This window comes from Bos javanicus, chromosome 14, assembly GCF_032452875.1.
Source record: "Bos javanicus breed banteng chromosome 14, ARS-OSU_banteng_1.0, whole genome shotgun sequence".
Classification (NCBI taxonomy): Eukaryota; Metazoa; Chordata; class Mammalia; order Artiodactyla; family Bovidae; genus Bos; species Bos javanicus.
The window spans coordinates 47,295,651-47,317,841 of record NC_083881.1 but is presented as its reverse complement, the minus strand read 5'-3'; the positions used below and the strand labels follow the sequence as shown (position 1 = coordinate 47,317,841).

At 40.6% G+C, this 22,191-nt stretch overlaps 1 protein-coding gene across 1 annotated transcript in view; it reads left to right on the top strand.

The window, feature by feature from the left end:
- The window catches only part of SLC30A8 (solute carrier family 30 member 8), a 39,420-nt gene that overhangs the window by 5,787 nt on the left and 11,442 nt on the right, over positions 1-22,191 (top strand). Inside the window, 2 exon segments of the mRNA XM_061438371.1 lie at positions 5,368-5,650; positions 19,072-19,301. Of these exon segments, the coding sequence (XP_061294355.1) occupies positions 5,368-5,650; positions 19,072-19,301 (513 nt within the window).

The window sequence follows — 22,191 nt, the reverse complement described above, 5'->3', positions numbered from 1 at the left end:
TAACTATTGCTATAGTTAGAACTAGACATGGAACAACTGACTGGTTCAAAATTGGCAAAGGAGTATGTCAAGGCTGTATATTGTCATCCTGCTTATTTAACTTGTATGCAGAGTACATCATACGAAATGCCAGACTGGATGAATCACAAGTTGAAATCAACAGTTCTGGGAGAAATATCAACAACCTCAAGATATGCAGATATTATCACTCTAATGGCGGAAAGTGAAGAAGAACTAAAGAGCCTCTTAATGAAGGTGAAAGAAGAGAGTGAAAATGCTGGCTTGAAACTCAACAGTCAAAAAACTAAGATTATGGCATCCAGTCCCATCAATGCATGGAAAATAGAAGGGGAAAAAGTGGAAACAGTGACAGATTTATTTTCTTGGGCTCCAAAATCACTGTGGATGGTGACTGCAGCCATGAAATTAGAAGGTGCTTGCTCTTTGGAAGAAAAGCTATGAGGAATCTAGACATCATATTAAAAAGCAGAGACATCACTTGCCAACAAAGGTCTGTATAGTCAAAGAAGTGAAAGTGTGAGTCTCCCAGTCATGTCTGAATCTTTGCAATCCCATGGACTATAGCCTGCCAGGCTCCTCTTTCCATGGAGTCATCCAAGCAAGAATACTGGAATGGGCTGCCATTTCCTTCTCCAGAGGATCTTCCCAAACTAGGGATCGAATCTGGGTCTCCTGCATTGCAGGCAGATTCTTTACCATCTGAGCCACCAGGGAAGCCCTAGTGAGCTTAGTCAATGCTATGGTTTTTCCAATAGTCATGTACGGATGTGAGAGTTGGACCATAAACAGGCTGAGTGCTGAAGAATTGATGCTTTCAAATTGTGGTGCTGGAGAAGACTCTTGAGAGGTCCCTTGAGAGGCTGCAAGATCAAACCAGTCAATCTTAAAGGAAATCAACCCTGAATATTCATTGGAAGGACTGATACTGAAGCTGAAGCTCCAATACTTTGGTCACCTTATGTGAAGAGCTGACTCACTGGAAAAAACCCTGATGCTGGGAAAGATTGAAGGCAAAAGGAGAAGGGTGTGGCAGAGAATGAGATGGTTAGATAGTATCACCGACTCAATGGACATGAATTTGAGCAAACTCGAGGAGATGGTGGAGGACAGAGGAGCCTGGTGTGCTACAGTCCATGGGGTCACAAAGTGTCGGACACGACTTAGTGGGTGAACGACAGCAACAACTAAGTTAAAAAAGTGTGTTTATGTATTACAAAGCTAAACAAAACTATCAATAGTATTTGTCTCTTGGAAGTATGTTTATTAGTGATTTTTCCCTCTGTTTTGTACCTTTTTGTAATTTCAGTTTTTCTATAATGAATATGTATGCTGTTTTATTCAGAAAAATATATAATGATAATTAGAATTATACTCAAGAAAATTAGAGATACCAAAGGAACATTTCATGCAAAAATGGGCTCAATAAAGGACAGAAATGGTATGGACCTAACAGAAGCAGAAGATATTAAGAAGAGGTGGCAAGAATACACAGAAGAACTGTACAAAAAAGATCTTCATGACCCAGATAATCATGATGGTGTGATCATGCACCTAGAGCTAAGACATCCTGGAATGCGAAGTCAAGTGGGCCTTAAAAAGCATCACTACGAACAAAGCTAGTGGAGGTGATGGAATTCCAGTTGAGCTATTTCAAATCCTGAAAGATGATGCTGTGAAAGTTCTGCACTCAATATGCCAGCAAATTTGGAAAACTCAGCAGTGGCCACAGAACTGGAAAAGGTCAGTTTTCATTCCAATCCCAAAGAAAGGCAATGCCAAAGAATGCTCAAACTACTGCACAATTGCACTCATCTCACATGCTAGTAAAGTAATGCTCAAAATTCTCCAAGCCAGGCTTCAGCAATACGTGAACCATGAACTTCCAGATGTTCAAGTTGGTTTTAGAAAAGGCAGAGGAACAAGAGATCGAATTGCCAACATCTGCTGGATCATGGAAAAAGGAAGAGAGTTCCAGAAAAACATCTACTTCTGCTTTATGACTATGCCAAAGCCTTTGACTGTGTGGATCACAATAAACTGTGGAAAATTCTGAAAGAGATGGGAATAGCAGACCACCTGACCTGCCTCTTGAGAAACCTATATGCAGGTCAGGAAGCAACAGTTAGAACCGGACGTGGAACAACAGACTGGCTCCAAATAGGAAAAGGAGTACGTCAAGGCTGTATATTGTCACCCTGCTTATTTAACTTCTATGCAGAGTACATCATGAGAAACGCTGGGCTGGAAGAAGCACAAGCTGGAATCAAGATTGCTGGGAGAAATATCAATAACCTGAGATATACAGATGACACCACCCTTATGGCAGAAAGTGAAGAGGAACTAAAAAGCCTGTTGCTGAAAGTGAAAGAGGAGAGTGACATAGTTGGCTTAAAGCTCAACATTCAGAAAACGAAGATCATGGCATCTGGTCCCATCACTTGGTGGGAAATAGATGGGGAAACAGTGTCAGACGTTATTTTTTTGGGCTCTAAAATCACTGCAGATGGTGACTGCAGCCATGAAATTAAAAGACGCTTACTCCTTGGAAAGAAAGTTATGACCAACCTAGATAGCATATTCAAAAGCAGAGACATTACTTTGCCAACAAAGGTCTGTCTAGTCAAGGCTATGGTTTTTCCAGTGCTCGTGTATGGATGTGAAAGTTGGACTGTGAAGAAAGCTGAGTGCCGAAGAATTGATGCTTTTGAACTGTGGTGTTGGAGAAGACTCTTGAGAGTCCCTTGGACTGCAAGGAGATCCAACCAGTCCATCCTAAAGGAGATCTGTCCTGGGTGTTCTTTGGAAGGAATGATTCTAAAGCTGAAACTCCAGTACTTTGGCCACCTCACACGAAGAGTTGATTTATTGGAAAAGACTCTGATGCTGGGAGGGATTGGGGGCAGGAGGAGAAGGGGACGACAGAGGATGAGATGGCTGGATGACATCACTGACTGGATGGACATGAGTTTGGGTGAACTCCGGGGTTTGTGATGGACAGGGAGGCCTGCCGTGCTGCAGGTCATGAGGTCGCAAAGAGTCGGACATGACTGAGTGACTGAACTGAACTGAACTGAGAATTATAATCATAAATATCATTTAAGCCAAAGCCATCAGATCTTTTTTCTGGATGGTGATAAGAGGAAAATAATTTATTTCTATCTTTATGCCTTTCAAAGCCATGAATGCAAGTTCTTCTAAGAATCTTATTAATGCCTTCTAATAAGTTTAGTAAAACCATAAGCCTGAGTAGTTCGAGATGACTGTGGAGGTAAACTTTGGTTTTAAGCGTACCGATGTTTAGATAGAGAGGCAGTGTGGGCACAGTGCAAACAAGGCTGAGCTTGGAGTCCCAGCTCTGCCATTTCCCAGCTATCTGACCTCAGGAAATCACTTAAAGTCTCTGAATCCTAGTTACTTCAGTAAGAAATGTGTTGTTTGTTGTTTAGTTGTTCAGTTGTGTCTGATCTTTTGTGACCCCGTAGACCGTAACCGACAGGCTCCTCTCTGTGGCACTGGGTTAATGTCATCCACAATCTTTGCATCTGTGAAATTCTATATTTCTATAAATGGCTCCATATTTCTATGAATTCTTTATACTTGAATAGAACAAAAATGCACTGCCTCTTTTGGGAAGTACAAGTAGGTTTAACTCTCATGGGGCTTCCCTAGTGGCTCAGTGGTAAAGAATCTGCTTGTCAAATGCAGGAGATGTGAGTTTGATACCTGGGTTGCGAAGATCCCCTGGAGAAGGAAATGGAAAACCACTCCAGTATTCTTGTCTGGGAAATCCCATGGAGAGAGGAGCCTGGTGGGCTACAGTCCAAGGGGTCTCAAAGGAGTCTGACATGACTTAGCGGCTAAAGAACAACAACAACAAACTCTCATTACAATTTTGATAGATTGGTAGAGATTTCTACAAAGCTGTCCATATGGATTCAGCAGGAAAAAGTGCTTATAACCTATTAACAATGTGACTGTTGGGAAGAAGGACAGTGATGGCATGCCACAGTGAGTATTTCCATCACCAGGCTGGCTCATACACACATTACTCATTAATAGTAATAATAATGTCATCACTGCCCCTTTCTAAATTTATAGCAGTGCCCAAAATCTTTTCAGTGAAGTAGCTGGGAAGGAAATGAATCAAACTGTATTTGCTTCCTTTCTCCTTTTTTTTTTTTGATCTCTTTTAAAAAATGAATTTATCTTTGGCTGCACTGGGTATTCCTTGCTGTGTGCAAGCTTTCTCTAGTTGCAGCGATCGGGGGCTACTCCTTTTTGCAGGTACGTAGGCTTTTTTTTTTTTTTTCTTCATTGTGGTGGCTTCTATTGTTGAGGTGGGTTCTCTTGTTGTGGAGCATGGGCTTTAGGGTGCTTGGGCTCAGTAGTTGTAGCTCGCAAGCTTAGATGCCCCACTGCACGTGGAATCTTCCTGGACCAGGGATTAAATCTATGTGCCCTGCATTGTTAGGCAGATTCTCAACCACTGGACCACCAGGGAAGTCCCTCGTTTGCTCCCTCTTAATTAGAGCTGTGGGTGTATGTGAGTGCTTAGTTGCTTCAGTCATGCCTATGACCCTATGGACTGTAGCCCACCAGGCTCCTCTGTCCATAGCATTCTCCAGGCAAGAATACTGGAGTGGGTTGCCATGCCCTCCTCCAGGGGATCTTCCTGAGCCGGGGATCAAACTTGCATCTGCCTGCGTCTCCTGCATTGCAAGCAGATTCTTTTACACACTGAGTCACCTTGGAAGCCCTAATCAGGGGTTCAGTTCAGTTCAGTCACTCAGTTGTGTCCCACTCTTTGCGACCCCATGAATTGCAGACGCCAGGCCTCCCTGTCCATCACCAACTCCCAGAGTTCACTTGAACTCACGACCATGGAGTCGGTGATGCCATCCAGCCATCTCATCCTCTGTCATCCCCTTCTCCTCCTGCCTCTAATCCCTCCCAGCATCAGAGTCTTTTCCAATGAGTCAACTCTTCGCATGAGGTTGCCAAAGTATTGGAGTTTCAGCTTTAGCATCATTCCTTCCAAAGAATTCCCAGGACTGATCTCCTTTAGAATGGACTGGTTGGATCTCCTTGCAGTCCAAGGGACTCTCAAGAGTCACTAAATATGAGTTTGCTTACATAAAAACAAAACTTTCTTGAAACTGAGAATTCAGAAGAGAATGTCTTGCTTGTTCCTTACACTGGATGTTTCACCTGGAAGGAGCTGTGAATTCTAAGTTCCGAGCTAGTCAGCAAATGTCCTCGTAGCTGTTCTGAGAATGCGTAGGGCTGTCAGTGAGAAGTTTGTTTGCAACCATGTTGGCTTCTTGCTTCTGTCAAACTCCTCCACAGCCTGGAACTCCAGCAGAAACCCTTGAATAAAGATCAGTGTCGTGGAGAAAAGCCAGAGGAGCTGGAGGCAGGAGCCATCCATCACTGCCACCACTACCGCAAGGCCACAGAGGACAGGGCGCAGGAGCAAACCTGCGCCAAGTAGAAGCTCCGCGCTGCTTCAGGAGGATGCTTAGTTTTCATGATTGCAGAGGTCGTGGGTGAGTACTTCTCAAAACGTCTCCAATTAAACAAGCAAACAAACGAAACCCCCGCATCATTACAGGAGGGTTGTCTAAAATGTTTCTTTTAAAAAGAGACTAAGTATTTTCTGTACACTTAAAGTAACAATATGCTCATTGTAGATAAGTTGGAAAATAGAAGGAAGCAAAATAATATTCATCAAAATCCTACAATTGAATGATAATCTCCAATAACATTATGGAGTATTTTTGTACAATATATTTTCTATTCATAGCTCACACATTTTTAAAATATAACTGAGAGCATGCTGAATGCTTTTTGCCATGCCATCAAATAATCTTCAAAAAACATTTCTATGCCTGAACAATATTCTATAATATGCTCTTGTGATTTTCATAACCATCTCTCCATTGTTAGAAATTTAGGGAGTTTTTTGCCTGTTTATGGACAATGATGCAGTGAAAAATCTTGAATAAAACTGCCTGCTTTTCTGGTTTATCCCTTCAAAGAGATTCCTGAAAGTGGAAATTGTTAGTTGAAGAATATGAATATTTTTATTACTTCTTTGAGCACATTGTCAAACTGCTATCTAGAAAGCTTGAAACAATTCCTGGGTCTGCCACCTTTGCAGAATGACTCTCTCCAAATCATTACTAGAATTTATTTCAATCTTTCAAAAATCTTTGCTAATGTATAGATGAATATGCTTTAATATGCATTCCTTTTATTTTTACTGTTAATATTATTTGCATGTTTATTAGTGATCTCTATTTCCCTCTGCTAATGTATTAGTGATCTGTATTTTGTCAGATAATTTGTAATTCTCTATATTGATCTCTGGGAGCTCTTTATATATTAGGATCTTAAACTTCTGTTACATTTGTTATAAGCACTATTCTAATTTGTCATTTACTTTTTTAAAATTTTGGTTTAATTTTTGGTTTGCCTTAGAGAAGTTTCCAATTTTATATAGGTAATTCTATCAAACATTTCATTTTGAACTGATTTATTTTATTATAGTAGTCTTCCACTATTTTAGTGCTTAGTAAGCCTTTCCTATCTATGGAGAAGATAAATATCACTGTGTTGTTCAATTTTTCACATTTAATTTTAAATCGATATGAAATTATATATGCTCTCAGGATTGAAAATTCTCTTTCTAACGAGCTAACAAAGATTTCGGCATCATTTATGGAATAGTTCATTATTTCCTCCATTGATTTTTCGCCATATTACTTTTTTATTTTCTTTAAATTTATTGTTAATTGGAGGATAATTGCTGTACAATGCGTTGGTTTCTGCTGAACAACAACGTGAATCAGCCATAAGTAGACATACATCACCTCCCTCTTGAACTTAATAGAGTTCGGTTCTGAGGTGTTTTATTGACCTGTGTTGCTGATCTGTCAGCAGTTAACATATTAATGTAGGTTTACATGTTGTAATGTCTGTTGTTCTTCCCTCATTATGCTTTAACAGGAAAAAATGCATTAAGCTGTTCACTCCTGTTTATTATTCTAATTGAACATGAAAATAATTTTGTTCAGCTTCCTTCAAAATTTAATTATGATTTCATTGTATATGAATTAATTTGGGAACACAAATCTTCTTAAAATACTCAGTTTTTCCTTCTGGGAATATGGTATGTTTCCCCATTTACCCCAGTACTCTACATCTCTCTTCAAGGTTCTGTGGTTTTAGTTTGCTTGTTTAAAGATATGGCCAATCTATTTCTTGCAAGGTTTATAGTAGTTTTGTGTGTTTGGTTTATTCTTTCCAGAGGTGAGTGGGGTCTCCCTTTTCTCACGTCCTGCTTTGTAGATCATTACTTATTGTATTTTGGAAAGTTTTCATTTTGTATATTCACTTTGAATTCGATAATGTATTTGAACTATTGCCATTCCAAATGTATCTCAGTTAATTTTCCTTGTTCCTGTCATCCCTCCTCCCCATCCCAGAAGATAACCCTCTTTTGTTCAAAGATGTTTATTTCTCCTTGCTTTCAATAGTTACTTCTCTTCTGTATGTTTCATATTTTTATCATGTTAAATAATATGTTAAATCAAGTCATATGTTCAACTATTTAACTGTTAAGTGAAATATTTTCTGAGGGGTTAAGTATTTTTATTATGTTAACAAAGTATTCTTCTTGTCCTTCTAGTTTTTAAATGGTTAACAAATAATCAAGGATGAGTATTGCCTTTTATCAAAAACCTTTTAAGTTCATTCTGTTTTAAAACGTTTGGCCTATTGTCGATGTGCATTGTATTAAGAGACACCATGCATTTCTGACATTATGATGACAACAGCTAATATTTATTTATGCTTACTATGTGCTGGGAGCTGCGATGAGTGCTTTCCATGAAGTACCTTACTTAACCTTGACGACATTCCTGAGAGATAGGTCCTATTATAAATTGCAGTTTATAGACCATAAATCTGAAGCACAAAGAGTAAAGTATTGACTCTAGTAACATACCTGTCAGTGGCAGGCAGTTTGAATCCAGAGCTTATGTTCTTAGGCTCCCATGTGGTGCCTCTGAACTTGACTTGGTGGACCATCCTCTCAATGCCTTGCTCAATCTGAGTCACTGATCCTTTTGTTGGGATTTTTATACCTTTTTTCGTAATTGAAATTTAACTATAGCTTTCTGTTTGGAACTACTTTTCTAGGTTTTTGAATTTGAATTATGCATTTAGTTTTAATAATTTCCTTTTTATATAAAAAAGCTAAAAGTTTATATGGCGTTGAAATTATCTTTTCCTTTTTAAGAACTCCCTAATACATTTTCTGACTTCAGAGACATTCTTGGATATAATCTTTTGATATATTTTAGCTTCTTTCTCATTCATGGACATATCAAAAATTTCTACTTCTTGAGTAAATTTTGGTTATTTATAAATCTCTAAATTGATTCATCTCAGAAATTGTAAAATATATTATCATACAATGGAACATGATAGTCTCATATGATCTCCTTTAGAATGGACTGTTTGGATCTCCTTGCAGTCCAAGGGACTCTCAAGAGTCTTCTCCAACACCACAGTTCAAAAGCATCAATTCTTCGGTGCTCAGCTTTCTTCACAGTCCAACTCTCACATCCATACATGAGCACTGGAAAAACCATAGCCTTGACTAGACAGACCTTTGTTGGCAAAGTAATGTCTCTACTTTTGAATATGCTATCTAGGTTGGTCATAACTTTCCTTCCAAGGAGTAAGCGTCTTTTAATTTCATGGCTGCAGTCACCATCTGCAGTGATTTTGGAGCCCCCCAAAATAGTCTGACACTGTTTCCACTGTTTCCCCATCTATTTGCCAGGAAGTGATGGGACCAGATGCCATGATCTTCGTTTTCTGAATGTTGAGCTTTAAGCCAACTTTTTCACTCTCCTCTTTCACTTTCATCAAGAGGCTTCTTAGTTCCTCTTCACTTTCTGCCATAAGGGTGGTGTCATCTGCGTATCTGAGGTTATTGATATTTCTCCTGGCAATCTTGATTCCAGCTTGTGCTTCTTCCAGCCCAGCGTTTCTCATGATGTACTCTGCATAAAAGTTAAATAAGCAGGGTGACAATATACAGCCTTGACGTACTCCTTTTCCTATTTGGAACCAGTCTGTTGTTCCATGTCCAGTTCTAACTGTTGCTTCCTGATCTGCATATAGTAGGTGTCTATTTATTTTATTGGTAAATTTTTTTATTGAATATATTATTTTAATTTTCCTTCTGTTTTCTAATTCACAATCCTTGGCTTTAAAAATATTTTTACTTCCTCTATGTTTCTTTGTTAGAGCTTTAGTCTTTACTGGATCTTTTAATATCTTAAGTTATATTCTTATTTAATATATTTGTATCCTTTTTTATTAATAACAAAGCTATGTATAGTCAAGAACAATCTAGAGGTTTTGGTATGCTATGTTATCTTATAATTTTTTTACCAAAATAATTTAAAGTAACATTATAAACCACCTATATAGTAGTAAGGCAATGGCACCCCACTCCAGTCCTCTTGCCTGGAAAATCCCCTGGGCGGAGGAGCCTGGTAGGCTGCAGTCCATGGGGTCGTGAAGAGTCGGACACGACCGAGCGACTTCACTTTCACTTTTCACTTTCACGCATTGGAGAAGGAAATGCAACCCACTCCAGTGTTCTTGCCTGGAGAATCCCAGGGACGGGGGAGCCTGGTGGGCTGCCATCTATGGGGTCGCACAGAGTCGGACAAGACTGAAGCGACTTAGCAGCAGCAACTAGTACTCTTGCGACTTCTCTGGTGGCTCAGATGGTAAAGAATCTGCCTGCAATGTGGGAGACCTGGGTTTGATCCCTGAATTTGACCCCTGGGGTGGGAAGATCTCCTGGAGAAGGGAATGGCTACCCACTCCAGAATTCTTGCCTGGAGAATTCCATGGACAGAAGAGCCTGGCAGGCTACAGTCCAGGTAGTCACAAAGAGTCAGACATGACTGAGCAACTAACATTTTCATTTTTCAATACCTCTCTTACCACTATTACTTGTTACATTCTCTTACTGATATTTTGGTTTCATTTTCTCTTTATTATCCCAAATGGGTGCTAAATTAATAATAATCTAAGGCTAAAGGAGAATTTGCTAAGCTATTTTTTTGTACTACAATAGCAAGCAATCAGAATTAATTTGTTTCTTCAAGCTATTGAGTCTTCTGACCTATACACATAGACTTTCATAGCTTTTGGAAACTAGAAAACTTGAGGAAAGCTTGTTGTTGTTGTTCAGTCACCCAGTCATGTCTAACTCTTTGCAACTCCATGGACTGCAGGATGCCATCTCCTGAAGTTTGCCCAAGTTTATGTCCATTGCATTGGTGATGCCATCCAGCCATCTCATCCTTTGACACCCTCTTCTCCTTCTGCCTTCAATCTTTCCCAGCATCAGGGAAGAGAGCCTAGACCCTTAATCAAATTCAAGATGAATCCAGAGTTGGTAAATAACCTTCTAGTCAAATTTAAAAAAAATTAATGCCATATAATTTTTAGAGCCAGGGTAAGTCTTTTGAATGAATGACTTAATAACTTGATAGAGCTGCCAAGCAGTTACTTTTAGCAGCTCCAATCTGGAAAGCTCCTTCTGGAAATCCACTGATATCTATACTGGAGAGGCATTTTTTTTTTTATTAAGGAAATTTCATGAGATTGTACACAACTTTCAATTGCTTGTATAAGAGATCAACAACATGGAAAATCTAAAAAACAGAATCCATTTGAAACATGATATGAAAAAGTGATATTCTGGAAATTCATAGCCTTACAGATGAAGTACTGGTACCACCCCACCCCATACCATCTAAGCAACCAGGGCAGCCTGGTGTACCACAGTCCATGGGGTTGCAAAGAGCTGGACATGACTTGGCAACTGAACACACACACACACCACCCCCATGTGAACACACCTCGCAGGATGTATAAACTGGCTTGTTTTCTCCACAGTTTTCTTCTATTGCTTTGCCCTGAAATCATGTGGATGCTGAGAACAGACACATAATCTCCCCAGGTGATGTCTAATTAATATTCTGGAATGAGATGGTCTCTCATTCACAAAACTCAGTTTCCTCTTAGTACCTTTCCATGCCCTGTCACTTTGTTTCTAAAATGACATATTTTTAGAGGGGAAATGAGAAGCTACTCACTTTGAGAAAGCAAATCAATCTCCTCCTTTCCTTCTCATTTCTAATAGTCTATAAGTTCAAATCTGGCTTTAGAGTCAGAAGAAAGTGATGTTGTCAGTAAAGGAATTCAATGGCTACTGACAGAAAATCATTTGGAATTCGAATTGTATTGATATTGAGCTAATTTTCCTAAAACACTGCTCTCTTTGTGTTAATTCTGTCTTCAAAATTCTCCAGTGGCTCACCTTTGCCATTTCAGTCCTTCACAACCTTTTCCCCATCATGGCAAGCACAGGAAATTTTCCTGAGCACAGAGATAAACTGACAAGTATCCTTGCAGCAGAAAGAGGCTGACTCCGGGGCTTTCTCTGTGTTAAGCTCTACTTGGCTGCCCCAAGTGAAAAGAGATCAATACATTGGAAAACTCTGGCATCCTGGACAAAGTGAAAAATTCGACTTTGGCTTTCAAGTTATTCCACCATCTGGCTGCCAAACTATCAATCTTCTACTTTTACTACTTCCCTATGTGACGTTTCTTCTGTTTCAGCTATTTATTCATTCTGTGCAAAATAATCATTGCACTTTAAGGTCTCTGTAACCTTTGCTTATGCCTTTTGATTTATATGAAAAAGCCCTCTCATTCTCTCTACTCGTCAAAACCCTGACCATCATTCAAGACCCCAACTCACAGCTCACTGCCTTTCTAAAACCATTTTTGACCAAGTCAGAGAAAGCAAGTAGTGTTAGCAGATGACTTTTGGGAATCTGGAGGGTCCTCCTGCAGGATGTGGGTCTGAACAAAGCCTTGAAGGATGAGTAGGAGTTGAAAGGTGGCCAAGAGGGAGATGAGAAGGGCCTTTCACATTCAGGGCCTTGCATGTGGCCCAGGAGATCATAAATATCAGCTTCACCTGGAAAGATTTTGAGTGGGTAGGTCAGCATCAGGACAAGAAATCTGTATTCTTACAAAGCAAGTCAAGTGATTCTGATGTGTAGCTATATTTGGGTGCCCCTGTTTGCATTGGGCTGGCATTACCTGTCCAATAAGGTTTTCTCAAACTTATTGTCCTGGTGGCAGCTCTGGTCCTTCTGGCCCCAGCACTTCAAGTTCACAGGCACAGTGGGATGTGAGATGCCAAGCTGGATAAATCAGGGTCTCTCGGTCTTTATACAAGGAGATTTGGGAAAAAGCTCTCTCGTTTTCCTTTAAAACACTACGCTGAAATGATACAAACTCAGAGACCCACTTTTTTTTTTTTTTGCTGAAGAGGAGAAAGTTTGTCTTCAGCAGAAAAATAAAAAGCAATAAATTGGAGCCAGAGCAGAGCCCCAATAAGATTTTTTGAATCTTACGGTTAGGCTGTACCTGATCCAATCCCACCCAGATTTATTCTGTTATTTGAGCCAATAAATGATCACTTTGCTGTTTAAAGTGGTTTGTGTTGGGTGTCTATGACTTAACAACTGAGAGAACTAGAGGCAGTGGTACGTGGTACAGCATGGTTAGTGGAGAATGAAACTAGAATGGTGGTTGAGGGTTCCAGAAGGCTGAGTAGCCTGGCTGAGGAATCTGGATTTATTCTGGAGGCCTTGGGGAGTAACTGACATTTACAACAGGAGAGAACAAGGTCATAGAGCTGTGTTTAGAGAAAGAACTGGCCACAGGGTACAGGGCAGATAGGAAGAAGGAATTAAAGGAGACCACAAGCATCAGCGTGTCCACTGCGAATGGGCCTCTGAACCTACGGAATTGGAATACTTTCTGATTGCTAGTGAAAGGTCCTAACTGTAGAAAGGCCATTAAGCAGAGTTATACTGCATATGTAAATATGCATCTGTACTTAAGAAGACAGATATACAGACACAGAGAACCCACAGAAGTAAGCTCAAGTATGGCCATTTCTGGAAGAAAATGAGAGTGGCCAGGGAAAGACATCCTGAGGTAGGACTGTTAAGAGTTAAGCAAGGATGGAGGAAGCACTAACTTGCTGGACAGGAATACAGAGCTGGCAGCAGGCTGGGGAAGATGGTAAGTATCTCAGAGGCAGAAAAAATTCTCTTTTAATATGAGAAGGCCAAAGCTGGGTGGTGTGACAACCACAAGCTTGATTAATAAGGGTACCTGTTTTGTACTAGAGCCAGAGTGTCTTAGTGGCTTAGGTTACTTATATTTTTTGAGGTTCCTGGTACTAAAAATTTAAGAAAATGTGCCAAAGCAAACTGTGATGTGTGTGAAATACTTCTAAAACAATGACATCATGAATTTCTGACAAAACATTATATATAGCGTAATAATGCTACTCATAAACAATTTTTAAAATATGACTTAACAACATATACTGGGAGTAGTCTAGTTCTAGGACACAAGACTGCAATTGTCAGATGAACACTCAGTTCTCTCCTTCCTGTCAGCATGCCTCTGCTCTTCATGAAGAACATCACGAGTGTGTGACACGAACTCTCCAGATCTGAGGTGAATATGAGACCCAGACCCAACATCTCCCCTGCTTGTCTAAGGTCGTCTCCACCCACCAGGCCCTAGAAGAGTCTGTTTCCAGGACGCAGTCCTTAGCGCCTCTCCTACATTGCTCTCAGTGCCTCGCTCTCTACACTGTGTCAAGTACTTCAGGAATATGACTGTTGCTGCCTCGCTTCATGCCTGTATTGCAATTCCCTTTGGCTATTCCTGCTGTGTCTTAACCTTCAGCTTCTCTCGGCTCCGAGTCATCCTCCCTATTACTGGCAAAGATCTCCTGCTTAAATACAGACCTGAGCATGGCATAACCTTGCCTCAAAATCATAGAAAGATCCCTCTCCCCCACGGGATAACATTCAAGTCCTTTAGTGTGATGTGTGACACCTTACAATGGGCCCAAGTCACCCTTCCTGTCTCGTTGCCCATTATTCCTCCAACACTCCACCCCTCCTGGTGTTGTTGTTCAGCTGCTAGGTCGTGTCTGACTCTTTGTGACCACATAGACTGCAGCATGCCTGGCTCCTCTGTCCTCCACTATCTCCTGGAGTGTGCTCAAATTCATGTCCATTGAGTCAGTAAAGCTATCCAACCATCTTATCCTCTGCCACCCACTTCTCCCTTTGCCTTCAATCTTTCCCACCATCAGGGTCTTTTCCAATGAGTCAACTCTTCGCATCAGGTGGCCAAAGTACTGGAGCTTCAGTTTCAGCACCAGTCCTTCCAATGAATATTCAGGGTTGATTTCCTTTCAGATTGACTGGTTTGATCTCCTTGCAGTCTCTCAAGGGACCACTCAAGAGTCTTCTCCAGGACAACAATTGGAAAGCATCAATTCTTCAGCACTTAGACTTCTTCATGGTCCAATTCTCGCATCTGTACATGACTACTGGGAAAACCATAGCTTTGACCACACGGACCTTTGTCGGCAAAGTTTCACCCCTTTTACTTTTCAACGAAGGTGCCCTGTTCTTTCAATTCTCTGTTTTTGTTCGTGCTCTTATCGCTTCCTGAAAAACACTTCCTTTCTAGTTATTTCTTACTCATCCCTTCTGTGGAAAGTTCTTCAGGGCTCCCAGTGACAGTGGCTTTCTGATCCCTTTGCTCATGTCACCTGTCTTCTGGACACTGAGCATCAAACGATGAGATCACTGCAGAGAGGGCCTGTGCTTCGTTTCACTTTGTTTATCTTTGTACACCCTCCCCCTACACTGTGCACCATAAGGGCTCCATACATCCAGGCGGGATGATTCAATTAATTGTCGATAATATCCCCATGCTTTCAGAAGCAAATGGCAGTTCAGCCAAGTTGACCTCTTAAAAACAATTTACTCCATAAGACTCAGAGTGAGGGCCCACAGTTTTCTGGACTGTTATTATAAGAAGCTCAGATGGTTGTAAAATGGTTCTCAGTTCCTGGGTCTCCATACAAACATGCTTCTTCCAAAGTAAGTCCTTTTTCTTTCCTGGGTGCCTCCTGACTTGGCTGAGTCTGTGGAAGAACTCCTATAAGATGTCATTTCCTTGACTGAAGCTACGATTTTAGCCCAGCATACAGAATCATCACCATCACTCATTGCTAAGATTGTAGCATGCTGCTTATCTGCATGTAGTCATTCCTCTGGGAAGAAATAATGCATTATTAACACAGCTTTATTATCAGGCCCAAGTTTGGCAGACAGAGCAACATTAGAGGATAATTGGAAGGACAACTGATTTGTTAGCAAAATGTTGCTTTTTGGCTAATGAATCATTCCGATTTTTGCCCTGACAGCTCAGTAACAAGCTTGAAGACGATTTTGCTTCAGACCATTAAACTTTGACAAACCAGTTATTAACTACAGCTAGAGCCAGCAATCTGTGGGGATTACTGCAATTATGAACCTTATATGTAATTTTTAAAAATCATTAGTTGAGACAAGGTGAGTCTGATGATGGAGGGGCTGATGACTGACAGACTCCATCACTTTGCAATACACAAGGCGATAAACAGCTTCTGGGAGGACTAATCCATCAGCAGAAGCGCTTTGCTGGGAAGATGGAACAAGAGCAATAAAGGTTATTGCACTCAAGCAACAAGCCCTGTTTGAGAAAAGACAAAGCTGCTCTTTGACTTCTGTTTTAGAGGTTGGAGGTCTTTTCTCAACGGAGAACTGAACGGGAGTGCAGGGAACAAACCAAACAGACAACAAGGCAGGTCTCCTATGGTCTGGGTTCCCTTCCTATGCTTTACTGGATTGCTGCTGCATTCAAGATGATCATACCAAGTGAAATAAGTCAGAGAAAGTGAAATATCATATGATATTATTTACACATGGAATCTAAAAACATGATGCAAATGAACTTATTTACAAAACAGAAACAGTCTTGCAGACACAGAAGATAAACTTATGGCTACCAAGGGGGAAGGTGTGTGTGTTAGTTGCTCAGCCATGTCTGACTCCTTGAGACGCCATGGGCTGTAGCCTGCCAAACTCCTCTGTCCATGGGATTTTCCAGGCAAGAATACTGGAGTGGGTTGCCATTTCCTTCTCCAGGAGATGTTCCTGACCCAGGGATTGAACCTGGGTCTCTTGTGTTGCAGGCAGACGTTTTACTGTCTGAGCCACCAGGGAAGCCAGGGGAAGGTAGGGGGGAGATAAATTAGGAGTTTGGGATCAACATAAACACACTACTATATATAGGATAGATGATCAATAAGGACCTACTGTATGGCACAGGGAACTCTACTCAATATTCCATAATAATCTATATGGGAAAAGAATCTGAAAAAGAATAGGTATATGCATATGAACAACTAAGTCATTTTGCTGCACACTTGAAACTAACACAATATTACAACTCCATATTTTCACACCAGTTGAGAAGATCAACGTGAAAGAGACCTGAGGGCAGAGCTTTGGCCAACATGCTAACACAGACAGCCTTCACTAAAAGGTGCCACTAGACGCAGATCACAGGTTGTAGCCTGACGATTATGAACTGTGGTTTTTCACGCTTAGAACAATAGAAAGTTCTAATTTCATGAGATGAGATGGTTGAGTGCCATTTCTGAGCAATGGACATGAAGTTGAGCAAACTCCGGGAGATGGTGAGGGACAGAAAAGCCTGGCATGCTGCAGTCCATGGGGTTGCGAAGAGTTGGACATGATTTGGCTTGACTGAACAATAACAACAATTTCATGCCAAACAATTTATCATCAGAGGTGTTTTGCACTGTCTTTCCTTTAACATTCAGAGAAAGAGAGGGAGAGGGAGGATTGAGGAAATAAACATCAATAAAAGGACTTGGTGACATTGTGAGTTAAAGATGCTTTTCAGTCCCTAATAGGGCTACATTTGGCAAACATGTACCTTTGACTGAGTACCCATCATTGATCCTCATAAATTTTTACATGTATTTTACCCTTTCTGATACCATTGGTCAAAGCTGTTTTGTAAACACAGGGAGGACTCGGAATTTAGATTGCTACTTGAACTTTCTCCTCCTGGCCATGGAGGTCAGTGAGAATTGACACTCCAGAAGGCCAGGGCTGCTCAACAGAACTCTCTGTTTCAAGAGAAATGTTGTACAATAGATAGTACACTATGGCCATGGAGCAATTTAAATGTGGCTAGTGCTAGTGAAAACCTGGATATTTATTTTACTTTAAATTTAAACAGCCACATTGGATCGATGGCTACCATATTAGGCAGCACTTAATGGCACCCCACTCCAGTACTCTTGCCTGGAAAAATCCCATGGATGGAGAAGCCTGGTGGGCTGCAGTCCATGGGGTTGCTAAGAGTCAGACAAGACTTAGCGACTTCACTTTCACTTTTCACATTCTTGCATTGGAGAAGGAAATGGCGATCCACTCCAGTGTTCTTGCCTGGAGAATCCCAGGGACGGGGGAGCCTGGTGGGCTGTGGTCTATGGGGTGGCACAGCATCAGACACGACTGAAGTGACTTAGAAGCAGCAGCCACAGACATATAGGTGAAAATCAACTAGTACATCAAACATATAATTTCATGGATAACTTTGTTTAGGAAGAAGGTAAGTATAAAAAGTGAGTTTAGGTAAAGATAATGTTAATACATGCACCCAATGTTCATAGCAACAATATTTTAATTTCCACGATATAGAAGTAACCTAAAGTGTCCATCAACAGATGAGGTGATAAAGATAAGATGGGCGTGCGCACGCGCGCACACACACACACACAGTGGAATACTACTCAGCCATAACAAAAGCAGAAATTTGCTATTTGCATCAACATGGATGGACAAGGAGGACATTCTACTAAGTGAAATAAACCAGACAGAGAATGAAAAATACTATATGATACCACTTATATGTGGAATCTAAAAAACAAAACAAAGTAGGGGAGAGGGAAGGAGGAGGAGCATGATAGGGATAGGAGATTAAGAGGTACAAGCTATTATACATAAAGTAAATAAGCTACAAGGTTATATTATACAGCACAGGGAATCTACCCAACATTTTGCAATAACTATAAGTGGAATAAAACTTTAAAAAATTCTGAATCACTATCTCATACACCTGAAATTTATATAACTTTGTCCATCAACCATACCTCAATAAAAGAATAGAGTGCTAAGTGGCCAATGAGACAGGGGGCATGTGGATATAGCAAAAATCATAAATTGTGTATGTAAATAACTGCAAGTCTGGGAAATGAAATGTTACATTGCTCTACTTAGAAGGGGGGAGGGTCAAAATTATGGGATGTGCCTGACCACTGACTCACAGAGTTTTTCTAGAGCCTTGTAGGGTTTTAGAACTGATCGAAAAGGTTGAGTGAAAGATCAAGGTGAGGCTTAAGGAGCTTCTAAGTAAGCAAGCATGCTTTGCTCAGTGGAAAACTTGAACACTGTCTTATCTTTAAATAGTCATGCGAATGCCTCTATTCTGATACTTTTCTTCCTTACTCTTGCCCATAAAATGCAGTTAGAGAGTTGACATACCTTGGAGTTTGCCTCTGTATTTATAGTATGTTGGGTTGGCAAATGAAACTCATTTTCATTAAGCCTCTGAAACCTTCCCTTTTTACTATTTTACAGCGCTGGCAAGTTGTAAATGTTTTATGGCAGAATTAAGAGTTTCTAAACACATTTTACCCTTTGTGTCTCATTATTTCATCTCTTAATAACTTTCAATCATTTTAGCACCTGTTTAAATTAAAATCTCTCAGGAAAACAGCAAGGGCAGGCAGCAATTAATATGCTTTAAAATTTTGCTGAAAATTACTTAGTAATATGGAGCATAATGAACTAGTATTTTATGAATGCAACAAGAAAGTGTCTCATCTTAGTACTAAAATTCATCCACACTTCTGCTTTGTAAATGACTAAGTGAAGTACTGTGAGGCCTCTTTTCTTTGGTGGGGAGGTGGAGCATTAATGTCCTTTGAGTCTTGGGGAAATTAAGGTGGTTTGCAGATTCTTTGTGCATGGGTGTCTCTGTGCTTATATCCCTAGAGATCCTTGGGCCCTGCTATCCATCCTATGCATCTGGGTGGTGACAGGTGTGCTGGTGTACCTGGCATGTGAACGCCTGCTGTACCCCAATTACCAGATCCAGGCGACTCTGATGATCATCGTTTCGAGCTGTGCAGTGGCAGCCAACAATATGTAAGTAGCCCCACACTCTGCCCATGAAGCTTGTCAGGACAGAGATTTGTGGGGGTTTTGTTGTTGTTATTGCTTGTTTCTAATTCCTCCACTAGTGAGGATGGTAGAGACCTGACAGAGTGGTCAAATGGCTCTATGACCGAAGATCAGGCTGCTTGTGCTAGTTAACGTGCATTTTAATATCCTCTTCTAAAGCTACCATCTTGAATGCTTCCTGTGTGCCAGAGACTGCTAAGATCTTTTGATCTACATTATCAAGCTCAATGTTCACAACACAAATACTTTACAGATTAGGAAATTGAAGCTCAGTAAGGTTAAATAAATTGCCAATGAGGTAGTGCAGAGGGGGATTTGAAAGTAGATCCACCAAACCCAGAATTGAGCTTCTAGCCATTCTACTCTCTCACACAAACAGTGTGAGAGTTCCACGTGGGATGTGACTTACCCCTCTCCTGTTTTTGTTACATGAACACATTATGGGTTCCCAGAGACCTGGGTTGGAAAGGATCATAAATTTGTTTACTTCAGCCCCTTTCTACTTTTGAATTCCCTTTTGCAATATCCCCATAAAATGGTCATTGAGTGAAGAGTGAAGTTGCTCAGTCATGTCTGACTCTTTGAGACCCCATGGACTGTAGCTCACCAGGCTCCTCCATCCATGAGATTCTCCAGGCAAGAGTACTGGAGTGGATTGCCATTTCCTTCTCCAGGGGATCTTCTCAACCAAGGGATTGAACGCAGGTCTCCTGCATTGCAGGCAGACACTTTAACCTCTGAGCCACCAGGGAAGCCCAAATGGTCATTAGTTTTATATATATTTTAACAGAATAACAGGGAATTTATTTCTCTCAAGAGTAATCTATCTTATTTTTGCATCATTATGACTGCATGAAAATTCTTCCTTAAACTGTGTTAGCTAAATTCTCTCTTTAGTTTCCATCTATTGGTCCATTCTCTTATCCAGGCAGTCTTGAATCATTCTCATAGGACATCTGATCATCGCCATATTGGTGTGGTCTTCCTAGATGACCTGTTTGATTACTCATGACAATGGGGAGTTGAGGCCAGGACTTCAACCCTTTTTGGTTGATTTTATCTTTCCTATTTGATAGTCTGATTTGGGGTAACCTTACTTAAAACTCTGTTATCTATCTATCTACCTATCTACCTACCTACCTACCTACCATCTATGGTAGACACAATAACGACCCCTCAGGGGTTTCCACATTCTAACCCTTGGAACTCCTGAATACGTCAATTTACATGGTAAGAGAAACTTTGCAAATGTGATTAAGTTAAGGATGGATCTTGAGACAGGCAGATTATCCTGGTTTATCCAGACAGGCCCAACATAACCGCAAAAATCCTTATAAGAGGGAAGCATAGGTCAGAGGAGAGAGAAGATGATGTATTGCTGACTCTGAAGATGGAGGAAAGGGCCTGAAGTCAATGAACATAAGTGACCTCTAGAGGCTGGAAAAGGTAAGAAAATGAATTCCCCCTGGAACCTCCAGAAGGAATGCGGTCCTGCCCACTTTCTGACCTCCAGAACTATAAGATAATACATTTATGTTGTTCTAAGCCACAAAGCCTTTGTGGTAGCTTGTTATGGCAGCAACAGGAAACCCAGATTCCATCTATGTATCAACTGTCTTGCAATGTAACATAATATATGCAATCAGGTAGGTTCACGCATAAAAGTGAAGAAGACAGTGAGAGTAGAGTGGCATTTTAAACAGATTTTTTTTTTTAAGAGAGGGTATTAAAGGAGTCCCTGGAATTAGAGGACAACCTGAGCATGCATACTTTGAATAAGTTCCTGTAGGTACTCTCATATCCTGACCTTGTACCTGCTTCAGTTCCTTCCTTCTTAGTTTGGGACCCATTGCTCAAAATCTTTAAGATTAACAATCAGAAGAGTGGTATCTGATCTGCTGTCACTGATGAGATCCCTAATTCCACCCAGTTAACTTGAAAATGCATTTCACATTGGCAGTGGGAGAAAACGTATGGAGATCAATGCAAGTCTATCACTCCTGCTGCTGCTGCTAAGTCGCTTCAATCGTGTCCTAGGAGACAAATAAGCCAGGCCACATGTCCTGCTCACTGTCATCATCTTTGCATAAGCAGAACAATACGTCCCCAGGACAGCAGTAACAATAAAAATATTAATAATTTCCCAAGAGTCGTCATATAGGCGGTCCATGCTGCCTCAAGATGAAGATGCACCAGTTAACCACCACATAAATCTGGCACCTTATGACTGAGGCTGACTTTCTGAACAGATACCATGCACATCTTCTTTTTACTGCGACTGCTTTCAAACTCTGAGCCTAACATTGCAGGTGATTTTCATACTTGCAAAGACCAGGGAATTGAAAAGCACGGACTTCCCTGCACAAGGAGGTAATTTTTATGGATAAACATACTGAGTGACTAAAACGTTTACTTAGAGAACTGGGATTACAGATTTTAAGTGCTGGATGCTGCATTGTCTGACTACAGAGATATCTGAACCATAATTTGGGAATACATCTATTCCTTGGGAGCCCAAAATCAGGGCAGAAAGTTCTAACAGAAGTTGCTAAGGGATTCTAGGATGAAGGTTATTGATAGAACCTTAAGGCTAAGTTTTCTCTGCCTGAAACATTTCTTCCTCTCCTAGCCCATTTAACTCTAGTATAACCTTTCAAACCCAACTCAATTGCTTTGTCTGTCTAACTAAATCAGACTCCCTTGTTGTACTATCTGTAGCACCAATTCTTAATAGGCTTAGTATAATTAGAATTTTCCATTTATGTGTGTCTTTTTAGAATCTCCGCCATCTCCATCATACTTAAAGTTATAATGGGGAGGGGCCATGTCTGTTTACACCATTATGCTCCAAGTA